This window comes from Megalobrama amblycephala, linkage group LG5, assembly GCF_018812025.1.
Source record: "Megalobrama amblycephala isolate DHTTF-2021 linkage group LG5, ASM1881202v1, whole genome shotgun sequence".
NCBI classification, from domain to species: Eukaryota; Metazoa; Chordata; class Actinopteri; order Cypriniformes; family Xenocyprididae; genus Megalobrama; species Megalobrama amblycephala.
The window spans coordinates 27,651,840-27,666,666 of record NC_063048.1 but is presented as its reverse complement, the minus strand read 5'-3'; the positions used below and the strand labels follow the sequence as shown (position 1 = coordinate 27,666,666).

The 14,827-nt window shown below is 37.3% G+C and overlaps 1 protein-coding gene across 1 annotated transcript in view; it reads left to right on the top strand.

Moving 5' to 3' along the window:
- Positions 1–1,594: 1,594 nt before the first annotated feature.
- alk (ALK receptor tyrosine kinase) overlaps positions 1,595–14,827 on the top strand; it is a 496,326-nt gene continuing 483,093 nt past the window's right edge. The window contains exon 1 of the mRNA XM_048191592.1: positions 1,595–3,376. Coding sequence (XP_048047549.1) covers positions 2,656–3,376 — 721 coding nt within the window. The 5' untranslated portion in view covers positions 1,595–2,655. The remainder of the gene's footprint in view (positions 3,377–14,827) is intronic.

Genomic DNA, 14,827 nt, shown 5'->3' with positions numbered 1-14,827 from the left:
AAGCTTCAAAGGGGATTCAGAAGTGTCTAAAAAAATATTTTATATGACTCACACACTTCTGAAGTCATCATACAAACTTAACTTTGTGTAGAAAATAGACTGAAATTCAAGTTGTCATTCACTGATAACCCTTGCGACCAGGTTATCGAGTTGAATCCAGGAATCAGATCAGATCAGAATCCGATTTGTGAAGAAATCAGCTGCATTCATTGACAGTATCAGACTCAAAATAATGATTCATTTAGTAATGAAACACTACTTCTCCCAATAACTCTGGGAAAGTTCCTTATATTCACTTAGGCTATATTATGTTGACAAAAATGATAAATTATTCGGTTGAGGTTGTATTAGGACTGTTTTATATGGACCACTGACTCAAATTTGTATTAGAGGTTGTATAAAATGTCATTCTTTGGCTTTAATCCATTATTATAATTGCTATTTAAAAGGTTTTAATTATCATAATAATAATAATAATTTCAGTTGAATTGAAGCCAAGACTGTACAAGTCTTTTGAATCTGATATGACACATTTTGATGCACTGGCTTACATAACGCTGCACGACGCAAGTCCCAAAACTAGACGTCAAATCAGATTTCAGCAATGCAATGCTGCACAGTAACCTTGTCTTAATTAAACAACCTCACCATTAAACGGATTGTCTCTTTCATACCATAACAATTAGAATATAGCGCACAATTAGTCACTCTATTTCCGGGAATGATAACACCCGTATGGCAGGTTGTTAAAATCCCTGTGCCATGATGAGAGCATTAATGAGCTTGTCACGATGGCACGGACCAGACCAATAAGTGCGACATACTCCCATCTAGCGGAGAAACAGAAAAACGACGCTTTATAATGATTTCATAACTTTCTTTAATAACGTTTACAGATAGAAATACATTATATAATGCTTAAATTAATGAACATAGTCACACATCTCATTCCATTTATGTGTTTTGAATTATATTCCAATATTTAATCTTAAATTTGAAAGTCTGAATCCACTATTGAGAAAATGCTTCTATTTTGCATTTTTCTATTTTAATACAATTTATCTGGAAAATAGTGAATTTTAATTGAGAAATAAACAAATTTGAGAATTTTCTAGTTGGTATGCCCCCCACTTTTCTGATTTAATGACATCATGCACTTAAGTTTGCATGACAATATGCAGGTTTTTGCAAAGCTTGATGATCCACATTATCCCATCATAATTTGAAGATATTCCAAATAATGATTCAATGTAAATAATGAAATCTTACCTTCTGTAAAAAGTTAACACTGCCGGTATCTATCTGTCTGTCTGTCTGTATCTATCATCTGTCTGTATGTCTGTCCGTCTTTCTGTCTTTCACAATTCTTGTGTCTGACAAACACTGCCTGCAATGTCTAATATTTTGTTATTGTCCAACTCTCACATAAGTTAACCATTTTTTTTATTTTATTTTTTTTTTTAGAATTGTGATAAAGGATTGTGTGTTAGTCAGAGATCCGTTAAAATTAAAGAAGCCAATAATGTCTGTTTGATCCAACATTATAGTATAGCATACAGTAATAAAAGGCTTTAATTGGTTATAATAGTTGTAAATCTAAATCTAATAAAAAGTCCGTCTGCGTTCTGACGCATCTAAGCGCTCGACCAAATCGCTCTGTGACGTGGAATGACATAATTACAGAGGATGTGAATGATTCTCTGAGTAGCTAAATTATTGGGAGGGGATGCTCGTCATACACAGATATTCATTAAAAACTAATTAAGGCGCAATGCCGCCATACGGAGGTGTCATCTCGGTCATTTCAATGAGTTTCGAGCGCCGTATCGAGCGTCGACACCAATCACGGTAGTTTTAAGGGGCTCATATTCGCGTCTAACGACCTGCTGCTGGTGACGTCATAAAGAGATGCAGAAGTGAGTTTCACAACCCAAAAAAAAAAAAAAAAAAAAAAAAAAAGCGGAGCGCCGAGGTGGCACGCGCACAGTGGGCTCGCGCACACGCGGCATTTGCAGCCTCAAATGAGCAGCTCGCGCTGAAAAGGCTCCCTCGTTTTGACTGGCTGCGCAGGTAAGACCCGCTCGATTTAGATCGACCACGTCCAAAAAGCGAAAAGTATTCTTAGTTACAGTATTATAAAATAAACTTCTGTTTATGATAGTCAGAAACAGGGTGATAAATGATTATGTCCGATTTCAACGCGCGCAGTTTTGTCGTGTAAATATGCTGGCTTGTCGAAAAGTGGGCATGTTAAATGTGTAAGGATTTGTTATCATACGACTGCTGAAGATATTTAAAAAGAGGATTGCTGACCGAACGACTCTGAGGTATTGCATGCAGATACAAGGAGCCTTTGAGCAGCCCTGGAGAACTTGTTAGGCATACCAAGAAGCTCCACAAGAGGCGAATCTTTTTGTGCGAATTAATGAGCCTACCAAGGAAATATTTTGTGGAATATTCTTCTTTAATATGCGGGAATTAAACATCAACCTCAAGAGCTTTGATAAAAGCAAACACATCTTAATGCACAAGCAGAAGAAATGTAGACTCGAATAGCTCTCCATTCGTTTTCTGATTCAGCACCCCATTTGGAGAGCGTGAGGGTGCCGGAGTGAAGCAGAACCAAAAGAAAATAGGATCTTTTCAGCCTAAACCATGATTGCACGGATACTCTACTTTTTTCTTTGGTCTGCGGCATTTCTTCCCGAGCTGCAGTGCGCTTCTCAGAGAACCGCGGACGCACTCACTACTTTTCCCACGTCCGTGTTCATCAACGGCACCGACAGAAAGGACTCCAACCAGACCTCAACCTCTCGGATCAAGAGGAAGACGCTCTCGGTGGATTTCGCCGTCCCGTCGCTGTTACGTTACTACTTGGCTCTGTTTATAAAGCGCCCGCTTAACGGAGACTGTCTGTCGTTTAACGGATGTTACACGGTGCGCGCTAACTTGGTCATGCGCTGCGTCCCGTTGCAAAAAACCATCGCCAGTTTGGTTGATGTAAAGTTGGCCGCGATCAACGTCAACAGATCCAGCACTGGACAGCTCCCGTATCGACAGAAGCGTCCCGTGCCGAAAGTTTTGAATTTGGGTTTGACCAACGCCAGTCGAAAGTCCAATCAAGTTGTGGTGGAGGTGGGCGAAGAGATGGTTAAAACGGGATGTGGAGGACTGCATGTGTACGAGGACGCGCCGGTTGTGTTCCTGGAAATGGACCTATCGCGGATTTTGGAGTGGTGGCTGGGGGCGGAGGGAGGCCGGCTCAGGGTCCGACTCATGCCCGAGCGGAAAGTGCAGGTCCCGGGGAAAGAGGACAAGTACTCCGCTGCCATCAGAGCTTCGGACGCTCGCCTCTTCCTTCACATAACTTCAAGTGGTAAGAATTCAACTAGATTGATGATTGCAATGTTTAATTTGCAGTGTAATTACAATGTAATTACATGCAGAACAGTCGCTAAGGTTTAAGGTGGAAACTTTTTGGGGGGTCCCAGAGTCCAGGGGGGGCCCTCAACAATTAGAAATGTTATTTAAAAAATGACATAGTCATTTCCTTCCTTGCTTGTGCTCAGTTATTATAACAGTAAGCAGTTATATTCAGTACACAGTTCTTGGTTAATTAAAGCATTCTGCAGTCAGGCATATTTCTTAATAATGACCATTGACAATGCAATACTATACAACTTCAGCTCAACTCAATATTTCATGTCTATGTTTTTATTAATTTGCTGACTAGCTGTGTAATAAGCCTGATAATGTCATAATAAATCCCTTTAAGGTGTAACAAAACTTTATCTTGATCACCCTGTTGGGGTTTATTTTTGCGATAATGACTGGCTGGCTGTATCCCCAGCATACAAATACAAAAGTAGGAAAAGTTTGTGTGCAGCAAAAAAAGTTTTCCTCTGTGATTTGGTAATACTGAGATTTGTCACCTCCCCTTTTGTATTGTTGCAATGTTATCAGTCTTGGTAATTCATTGGCTGTTCAAAAGGGTGGCACTACAGCACCATTAAAGACTACACAGCATCACAGCATGCACAACAAGGGGCACTTTTTGAAAAATCACATAAACTGACAGATGCAAAAACCATTTGATGGCTTTCCCCACCTCTCATGTAAAATTCAAAACAGTTTTGTTTTTCATTATAATTTAGTTTTAAGAATTGCAGTGTTGACATAAGTAGAGTGACCACTGGGGAAGCTCTACTGCAGGCTTTCATTCAATACTTGGCATTAACTTTTTTTTTTTTTTTTCCTGATTATCAATTTGCAGCGATATTTGAAGTATTATTCTTGACAAATCAGATTTATGGCAACTCTTTCCCCAAATGATCTGTGGGAGGAGTCTGTCCCAAACATGTTCTCAGAGACCACTCAAAACTATAAAGGAAATAGACCTCAAGAGATAAGTAGAGGTTTCATGGCCTCTGAAAAAGCACTATAGGCTTTTTGTAGTATATACTGTATGTTCCAAAATACAGGCCTTAGTACCAAATTATGGGTTATTTCATTAGAAGTCTAACAGCTGCTGACCCTCTCAGTTTTTGTGGTGGTTGTGTTACTTTTTTTAGTATGAGTCCCACAGCTTTCACAGCTTTCTTCTTTTATCAAATAGCACTTCTGGTTAGGTTAGCATAATTACCTAAAATTGTCTATGTCATACTCTGTACACCTGGAGTTTGATTCTGACACATTCTTATTCATCTCACTTGAAAGCTTATTTTGGTGAATTTTATGCAGTTGCTTCAAGCAGGATTCACGTTTCTGGTGCAGCCCACATATTTTGATTTGAAAGGTTTCTGAAACCCTTCATCAGTGAATGATGCTATTCAAGGCTGCTTCATTCTTTGCTTATTTAAAAATGTAATACATATTCTATGGCATCCATCATCAATTCTATCTATCAAAGACATTCTTTTGAAGGAGCAGATCAATTAAATCATAGTGATATTTTATTTTCCGCATAAAAACACTGACCTTATGTCATGTTAAAATGGTGTGTGGATAAATGATTATTATAGTCTGTCTGGAATCTTTTATACGAATCATACTTTGATTAAAGTAAAGATATAGAGACTTGAGAGGCTCTTGAGTTATTTATGAAATTACAAGAAATATAATCATGGCAAAATCACATAAACTTGCTTTTTCTGAGATGTTTTTTAGGTTGAAAAAATATGTGAATTCAATAAACCGTCATGAAGAAGATTTACAGATGTGCGTGGAATTTATAGGTTGTTTATATTATCATATTAATAATGAAATCAATAAAATATGTGTGATACCATCATTTATTTAACACAGTCCTATTTTTAAACACATCAGCAGTGTTTCAGTTAGGTTTCATACTTCTTGAGCTTTAATGACAATTAAATTCATCAATACAAAGAGTGCAAATTACTTTCATTAGTTCCATCTAGATTCCATTTATAAATAAATTTGCCATTAAAAAGGTCATTTACTTGTAAATGAGAGTCTGAGTATTGAACTTGGTCACCTGTGGCGATGCCCTCTCAGAAATTACAGCAATTTCAGTTCCGAACTGTCCTTAGAGCAGTGGTTCCTAAACCCCCTGAGGCATTTAACATCCCTCACTTCCACTTAAGACTGTAGTCACACCAATATTTGCCACCTTAAATTGATTTCCCTATGCATTTTTACCTCTATGAATACCTTTATGGAATAAATTGTTTTTTTAAAAAGTTAAATAGAGAAATATGCTGGTGATATTATGGTAAAAAAGAAGTGATACTTTTAAATATTAAACGAAAACCGCAGTGGCTGTAAGTGACTGTCTTAATGAGTCATTGAGTCATTCATTTATTCAGTAACAAAGCAAGTGGCTGTATTTATGAATGGCTCATTGAATTAATAACTCTCACGATTCGTTCAAAGCTGCAGATTTGTTCACGAAACACCGCTGTGTGTTGCTTGGAGACTTTATATACAGTCTTTGTTGGAGATGAGCAACAGTTCTGCTGTGGCATTCATTGGAACTATATTATTTCTTTGTAAAATAGAGCAAACAATGCTGACAGAACTGTGTTTAAAATGTACATCACTTAATATTACCCTTCTGTTTGTTTAACCCTCAGGGGTCTGAGGATATTTGGGGCCCTGGAGAAGTTTTGACATGCCCTGACATTTGTGCTTTTTTCAATTGTTCATAACCATATTAAAGGTAAATGTGTCATTACACTGTATTCAGCACAAACTAGGCTACAATAATATGTGAGGAACATGTATGTACATGTTTGTGTTTTTGAAGGAATAACGTTTATGCGTGGTTATTGAAAAAACAAAAAACTTAAGTCACTGAAATAAGGCCAAAAAAAAAAAATATTAAAACTGTGTTCACAAGGATTCTGGGTATTGGAGGTTGTAGACTAGAGTTTTTGCTTCAGAATGAAGTAAAAATTATCCTTCCTACTCCTTCATATAAAACAATAGAGAGATTTAAATTTTCTAAGACACTTTTGGTCAAGAAACACAGTATGCGTGGAGGCGTGAATAATCATGAATAATGGGTGATTCTCACCTGAGAAGACAAAAGAATTGAATAATAATTACCTGAAATGACTTGCATATTAATGAGGCCTTTCAGTCAGGTAGGCTGTGAAAAAACCCTCTGTGATCATGCTGATAACAGGATTAAAGTCCACTCAGGACAAAAAAAAAAAACATGATTTTTGTGATCTCATGCATGCACATATTATTGCACATGATATGAAGAAAATTGTGTATAGGCCTATGTTAAATTACACTACCAGTCAAAAGATTGAACACATTGCCATTATAATGTTTTTAAAAGAATTCTCAAGTCTCTAACCAAATAATGGTTTTCTATTTTAATATACTTTAAAATATAATGTATTTCTGTGATGCAAAGCGTCTGAACATTCCTACCTCTAGGGCATTTCATATAGGCTACTATATTTGTTATATTATAGAGCCTAAATGTTGATGTGCAGTTGACAAACTATACATCATTAAAAAGATCTAAGACTCAAGCTTCACATTTTGACTTTTAAAATCTTATATTGACCATAATTTCTTAATATGCTTAAAAGCATACACATTTGGAGAAATATTGATGGATTCTCATATGTTTATATCAATTTTCTATACAGAGCAGTAATATTTATTATTCTATATTTATTGTCATCATTATGAGCGCTGGATGCTGTGTTTTTAATTCATACTTGCAACCGGAGGGCGCTCTGCCCCTTTTGTCCACAAATGCCTCAGTAAAAGAAGAGGCATATCATGTGACAATCAAGGAACTAACAGAGGCAAGAGATCGCTAAATATGGCTATTCAAAACACTTTTGAAGACAATAAATACACGATTGAGATGATGTATGCATGTATTGCCTCTGAATTTGCGTCTGAATAGCGCTGGCTCCGTGGGCGTGGCCGCATTAGCGGATAATGAGCTGAATCACGGACTTCTGACATGGCTCTCTTTTCATACAGATTACATAAACACAGGTTTGTTTTCGATTTGACTTATATGTTTTAAAACCTGACATCTTAACGTTTTTTTAGACATAAGTGTAATTTTTTTGTCATTAGTATTCACTAAGTTACAGTTCATTTTCTAAGAACTATCAGATTGGAGTTCGTTCAGAGGGAGACGAGAGATCACGCATCATGTTAGTTTTCTTTATTTTACAAAAAGCACAACATTTTGTTTTTACTCTGAGTGTACACAAATAAAAGAAGATATTCCACAGATTAAAATGGTGTATAGCTCTTAATTGTATGTGCAACATTGACGGAGTATTTTGAGTCTCTTTCACACTGATAAGAAAAAAACCACGGTGGTATCGCCGGCGATACCTTCAGACCTCAGAGTGTTAACTGTTGTATAAAATCAATGTCACATTTGCGATCGTGTGGATATTTGGGGAAAATGCGTTATTGCTTGTATAATATAATCAACATTAAAAAGGCTCTATGTAGGAATGACACCCAGTGGTCAAGAGGTACTGCAGTCCAAATTCAAAATATTGTTTGCCCCACCTCCTCCTTCAAAGACACGGGTGGTCAGCTTGAGGACACGCAACAAGAGGGAGTGCAATTGACAATGAAAGCTGAGGAGACTTACACACTGTAAGCTGATGTGTTGATTTATCTGTGTTTTAATATGCTGTCATTCATAGTGATTTTTAGATGGATGCAGAGGCTTTTTAGGTCAGGTAGAATCTGCGATTCTCTGACCCAGTTTGTTTGCTAGTTTCCATGGCTGCAATACGTGGTGTTTTCCGCCAACTGGCAACCTGTGATGTCGAAATACTATTGGATAAACTGGCAGCACACGGTTTAGCACAGACCAAAACAAAGACAGAAATTCCGACACGGAACGCAAATTTCAAAGTAGAATGACTGGCTGTAGTATTGTTTTTCTGAGAAACAAGTAGGTGAACTTAGCATGTTTCCTAAATATCTGCAAACATATTGGGGTATTTTTATGCTTTATTAAAGTAAAAATCTTACATATAGCCCTTTTAAAAACAAGAACTCACACAGGGTATGTTTTTGTATTGAAGAGAGTTTGAGTTTTAAATCGATCTTAATGCACATTCTGTCTATAGGCTATTTGTTCTTTATGCTAGTAAGTGCTAAGTCCCCACCTTTACATTGTCGAAAACGACAGTAATTTAGCGCGATCTGCTAAGGAAGCAAACTCTGCATGCAATCTGTCATATGCACGCTGCTTGTGTGGATGCAGTAGCTTTGACCGCAAAAGATGAGGTAGGTTTGATTGGATGTTATGTATTTACGCCATTTTGCCTGCTAGAAATACATGCTCAGTTTTAATGTTATTTTAAGGAAGCGTAGAATGATACGAATGGCAAAACTCAGCATTTTGTTCACGTACCCTCTCTGCCACCTCACGTACCCCAGTTTGGGAACCGCTGCCATTCGCAAAAATACAAACTCTAAATTTATAGGCTTTACTTCAGATTAGGCTAAATCATTGATTGCATTTCAGTGTCTTTCCAAACATACATAAATGTATGTGTACAACATTTGAATATGAATGAGATCACCCTGCATTTTTCCTGTTTCACTGTAAAGGGTCTTGAGCAGATGAAGTATGATCCACGAACATCACATAATCTGTTATAGGACTATCAATGGCTTGTTGTCTTTTGCGGAGTGGCCAGGTCTAATCCTTCAAGACTCCCTGAGGCCGCTGGGACTTTGTCATCTGAGGGTCAGAAAAGTCATTAAGATTTCTCTCTTCTCAGGCCTGGTGCTTTGTGACATTGTCTGTCCTCTGCTGCTCTCAGCATTCTTCATTACAATCAAAATTTCCTCTTCACAGGCAAACTATTCCATGTACTTCATTTGTCCTCAGCTCTTTTTCTGTGGTATGTGAAGAGCATACAATAAATAGTAGCCTAATATTTCAACTCAGGCTCACTGAAAAAAACGTGCCTGTGGTGACCTTTCTGTAAAATGGTATTATGTTGATTTTTGCATGCTTCATGACACTTTCAAAGTAAGTGGCGCTAAGAGCACATTCAGTTTTTTAATCTGGCAGCGTTTTATCACATTGGTTGTTGTACGAATTATTGAGGCAGTTCGGAAATGAAATGACCGGTGAGTGGCGCTAAAAGGCTAATGCTCATCTGCGTTTGAAAATAATTTACCACCTAAACTAAACACCTAAACATCCCTGAAAGTTTTAACAAAAGCAAATGCAATTGCTGAATCAACCATGCCATTTTAGCTTGCTTCTACAAGTCTTTGAGCTCGTACCTGTGCGCTCCGCATCGCAAATGCAATGCTGTAGGTAAATTTAGAAAAGCCATTCAAAAATGTAGATTATAATGTGTTGGAAACATCAAAATGCAGTACTTTACAAATCATGCACTATGGTACAGTGTTTTGAGTTCATAACATAGTATTGTTCAAGGAAACATGCAGAAATAAGTCTTTATTAATCGATATTCTGCCCCAATTGTGATTGTGTGAAAAGGAATAATAGTTGCTGGTGTTTTACTTCCTCTAGTGTTCATTTCAGCTGAAACTGCAGTGAATTGAATGTATAAGTATGTTTTTGGAGTTTTGCAAAAATGTAGGTAGAGGCACTCCAATGTTGTGATATTTATAGTAGGTACTCCTAGTAGTAGTAATAGTAGTATCAACATGCTGGATCTTTTTTGGTAACACTATTTCGATTGTCCACTTTAGACATTTTCCTAACTATAAGTAACTTTGCAACTGCATGTGAACAACCAGTCAGTAGAGTATTAGTAGACTGTCTGCTTAATATCTGCTAACCTTTTATTTTGATGCTCCCCAACAGACATTCTACTGACTACAAGTAACTTTGCAACTGCATGTCAACTTATTCTACTATTCAACCCTAACAGCTAACCCTAAACTAACAGTCTACTACAGTTTACTAATACTCTGAGTGTTAGTTGACATGTAGTTGCAAAGTTACTTATAGTTAGTAGAATGTCTAAAGTGGACCATTAAAATAAAGTGTAACCTCTTTTTTTCTGTTTTATTTGTGGTAATTGTTTTTTGACTTCATTTAATTCCCTCGGGTCGGCGGTCACGCCGGCGTGATCACCGCGTTTTTTTTCTAACCAGTGTGAAAGAGACTCAAAATACCACGCCCAAGGAGGGAGCGCTATTCAGACGCAAATTCTGAGGCAATGCATGCATTCATCGTCTCAATCGTGTATTTATATTCTTGAAAAGTGTTTTGAATAGCCATAGTTAGCGATCTCTGGCCTCTGTTAGTTTAGTTATTTCCTGGATTGCCTATTCTTCTTTAGCATTGGCATTTGTGGACTAAAGGTGCACAGAGCGCCCTCCGGCTGCAAGTATGAATTGAAAACAGTATCCAGCGTTCACAGTGATGAAAATAAATATTGAATAAATATTACTCCTCTGTATAGAAAGTTGACATAAACATGAGAATCCATCAATATTTCTCCAAATGTGCATGCTTTTAAGCTAAAAGTCTATATGAAAAGCCATAGATGTAACATAACTGTTCAGACACTTTGCATCACAGAAATGCATTATATTTTAAAGAATATAACAGAATACCATTATTTTAAATTGTAATAATATTTCACAGTATTGCTGTTTTTTCTGTATGTTTGATATATACCATATGATGAGCTTGAGACATGATCAACAGAGGGTCTTTTCACAGCCTACCTGTCTGAAAGAGCTCATTATTTATGCAGCTCATTAGAGCTCTTTATGTGATTCTTTTGTCTTCTCAGGTGAGAATCACCCATTATTCATGATAATTCACGCCTCCACGCATACTGTGTACTTTCTTCACCAAAGATGTTTTAGAAAATTTAACGCATAAACGTTATTCCTTCAAAAATACAAACATGTACATACATGTTCCTCACATATTATTGTAGCCTAGTTTGTGCTGAATACAGTGTAATGACACTTTTTCCATTAATATGTTTATGAACAACTGAAAAAAGCACAAATGTCAGGGCATGTCAAAACTTCTCCAGGCCCCTAAAATCCTCAGACCCCTGAGGGTTAATGCAATAGTTTATCCAAAAACAGAAGCTCTTGTCATTACTTGCTTATCTTTATGTCATTCCAAACCTATATGTCATAACCAACCCTTTATTATTCTGTGGAACACTAATAGCGACATTTAGGGGAAAAAAACAAAACAAATTCCTTTATGCAGCTTTTTGTCTTACAATGGCAGTTTATAGTCACCTCATTTGTCAAACATCTAGTGAAATTCTCATACTGGGTGTTCTGGGTTGTTTTTGGCCCCCTATCGGTAAACCTCTTTTAAACAGTGTGCTTCTCTCTTTGAGTTGAGAAGATCAATAATCCACCTGCTTGGAACAGTTTATCTTTGAAATTGCAAGTACACAGTCAGGAAAGGATTCTCTAATCTTTTTCAACAATGTTTATGTCTGTAATTTTTTGGAGGGTAGAATACTTTCTCCAATTTCAGTTTAATGTGCAGAGATACCTTAAGTAAGGCATTCTCAAAGATTGATTTCCCTAGAGAGTGTAAACACTGTGGTTCTGTGGCACTTTCAACATTGTTTGTTTGAGCAGCCAGAGACAGAAACATTTGTTCATCCAATGGTGTAAGATTGTGGTGCTTGTCCGAACAATGAAATACACTGCAAACCCGAATAAGTAAAAAAAAAAAAAAAAAGATAAAAAAAAGAGGTAATCAGGTACATCAAAATGTTTAAGTTAAGAAATTCAAAGTTTTGCTCTTAACTTGAAATATTTGAGTAAACTTATTCATTCATTTAACTTGGCTAGCTAAACTAGCTGATTCAGTAATGCTAACCTGCTAATTGGTAACACAATGCTTTGAAATCATTAACATAGCATAGCAAATTCTGAATGAGTACAGCAATATAAAACTTTTAACACTATCTAATCTGTTCTCAAACTAAGCTCATTCTCCACTTGTCACCATGATGGTAACTCCCCCCAAAAAACAACATAACAGAAACTCTTCTAAATTAGCACAGCAATACATTATGCGCTCCTAAATATCCCCTTGCACAATAAGTTCAGATTACTTAAAATGTGTCAGTTTTGTGAACTCAAAAGAAAAAGAATGTTCTATATATTCATAAAAGTACATTTGAGTGAACTAATTTGTTTAATTTAAGTTTACCCTACTCAAACCAATGAATTATTTTAAGCATTAGGGTTTACAGTGAATAGAATAGAATACTTTTGATTCTCCAATTGCAAAATTACTTTGTTAACATGTTGGCATTTAAACTTCTTTCCCAGTTCAAAAAAGGCAATTTAATCACTTTAACGCCGGGTTCAGACTACACAATATTTTAGTCGGTCACGATAGTCACTGTGTCAGATTATATGATTTTGACTCCTAAAATCGTGTCGTGTCGTGGACAAGAAACATGTCAGACTACACGTTGCTACCCGACCATTCATCGCGTGCAGTCTTTAATGACGTGCATGCTGTCATCGAGAGCTCAGTACGACTGGCAGAAGGTGCCATGAGCGTAAACAAACAATGGCTAGCAGCGTGTTTTGCAGAAAAGCCCCAAAGTGGACACATATCTGGATTGCATGGATATTTAGTTTTCCTCCAAAGAGAACTGAGGTAACATGTTTTATTTACCTTTTTTTCACTTTTTTTCAGGAAACATAAACCAGGAGTATTGTTGCCATAGCTCCACAAACATTTTCTCTATTGTAAATTGCACATAGCAGGAATGATGCCATTGTCTCTCTTTCGTTTCGGCATGTTTGAAAGCATGTAGGAAGGCGCTTCTGTGCTTCTTTTGGCTAGTGTCACACGTGTGATGGAACTTGTCGTGGACGACGGAGAAAAAAAATTAAACATGCTAGTCTTTCTGTCGTGATTTTGTGAAGCATCGCAGACGCGGCATCGGTTGTTGTCCACTATGACACACTACACGAGCTGAAACGATCGAATCTTGCGTCCCGATGTCCATTGTCATTTATGAATCCCCACAACACCCTACGTCAAGCAAATCGTGGCAAAATCAGGCTAAAAACGTGTAGTCTGAACCAGGCATAAGATGCAAAACCCTCTTGTTCTGAACTTCCACAAATCTCTAGTTTGTCCTTTCATGCTCAAGAAGAACTCAATTCAGTATTCACCGAACAGAGCTATGAGAGGTGGCTTTTTGCATGTGGGCTTTGGATGTACCCAGCACAGAAAACAACACGCAAGTGCTGAATTGAGTTCTCTTTCGCATCTTCTTGCGCATTAATGGTTTAAAACCACATTTAAATGTGCACACAGGAATCGATAAGCGTAATCACATTTTTTGTTTTATAACAAGTATCCAATTACTGTCCTTGAGTGTCCAGTTGCAGAATTGGAATTGATTATTGATTCCCAACCCTCCACACATGACTAGCGTGAAGTAGCTAGCATTATTTAAATCCTCATCACCACACTTTGGGTAATAGCAGCTTTTAGCCTTTTGTATTGGCGGCCTTTTTTGCCCAGTATTTCAGAGGCAGCCTTGACTTTTGTGCATTGAGCATCATGAATGGCTTAGGACATGCATTCCAGGATTTGTTTGAGAAACATAAGCCTATTATCTCCGCATATGAAAGACTTACAGAGGAAATGGTGCCTTGATGAAAACAATCAGGAGAATGCAATTTTTGTCAGTGTGTTTTTATTTCCCTCAATGTCAACATCAATTGAGCTAACAGTGCTAATTATGCAGATTACAGCAAAACAGCAATTTGGGGAGATTAGCATATCCACTTTGTATAGAAGTCTGTAGCTGTGAGGTTATATATTTGAGACTTTGTTTTTGAGTCAGATAGAGTTTTTTCAGTAATCTTAAGCCAACAGACCTGATCTAAAATGAGATCTATATTCATCATAATAACATACTTGAAAGTCACAGATTTCAATGTCTCAGACATTTTGGCGCATCTCCATGCGCACCTGCTCACCCACACAGATTTAATGCAGATTTTGCTTTGAAGCATGGTTAGTGTTCTCACAGGAGCCTTACTCCCCTTATAGGATATGTTGTTTTCAGATTTGGTTGAAGTTCTTTCACAGGGTTGCATGAAAACCAATGTTGCATGGAGGGAAGCATTTGGTTTATGGTTTAACAGAAGGCGCTGAATTCCAGTGCAGTCAAAGGCTTTATGTTTGGAGGCGTTTGTGTGTCGAGTGTGCCGTCTCACCAGATTGAGTCTTGACGTAAGGTCTTGAGGCACGTGGAGCATCTAGGCATCCTGTAATGATAGGATAGTGCATGGAAGTAAGTGAGAATCAATTGCCTCTTGACTTTTCAAGCTTGTATCAATC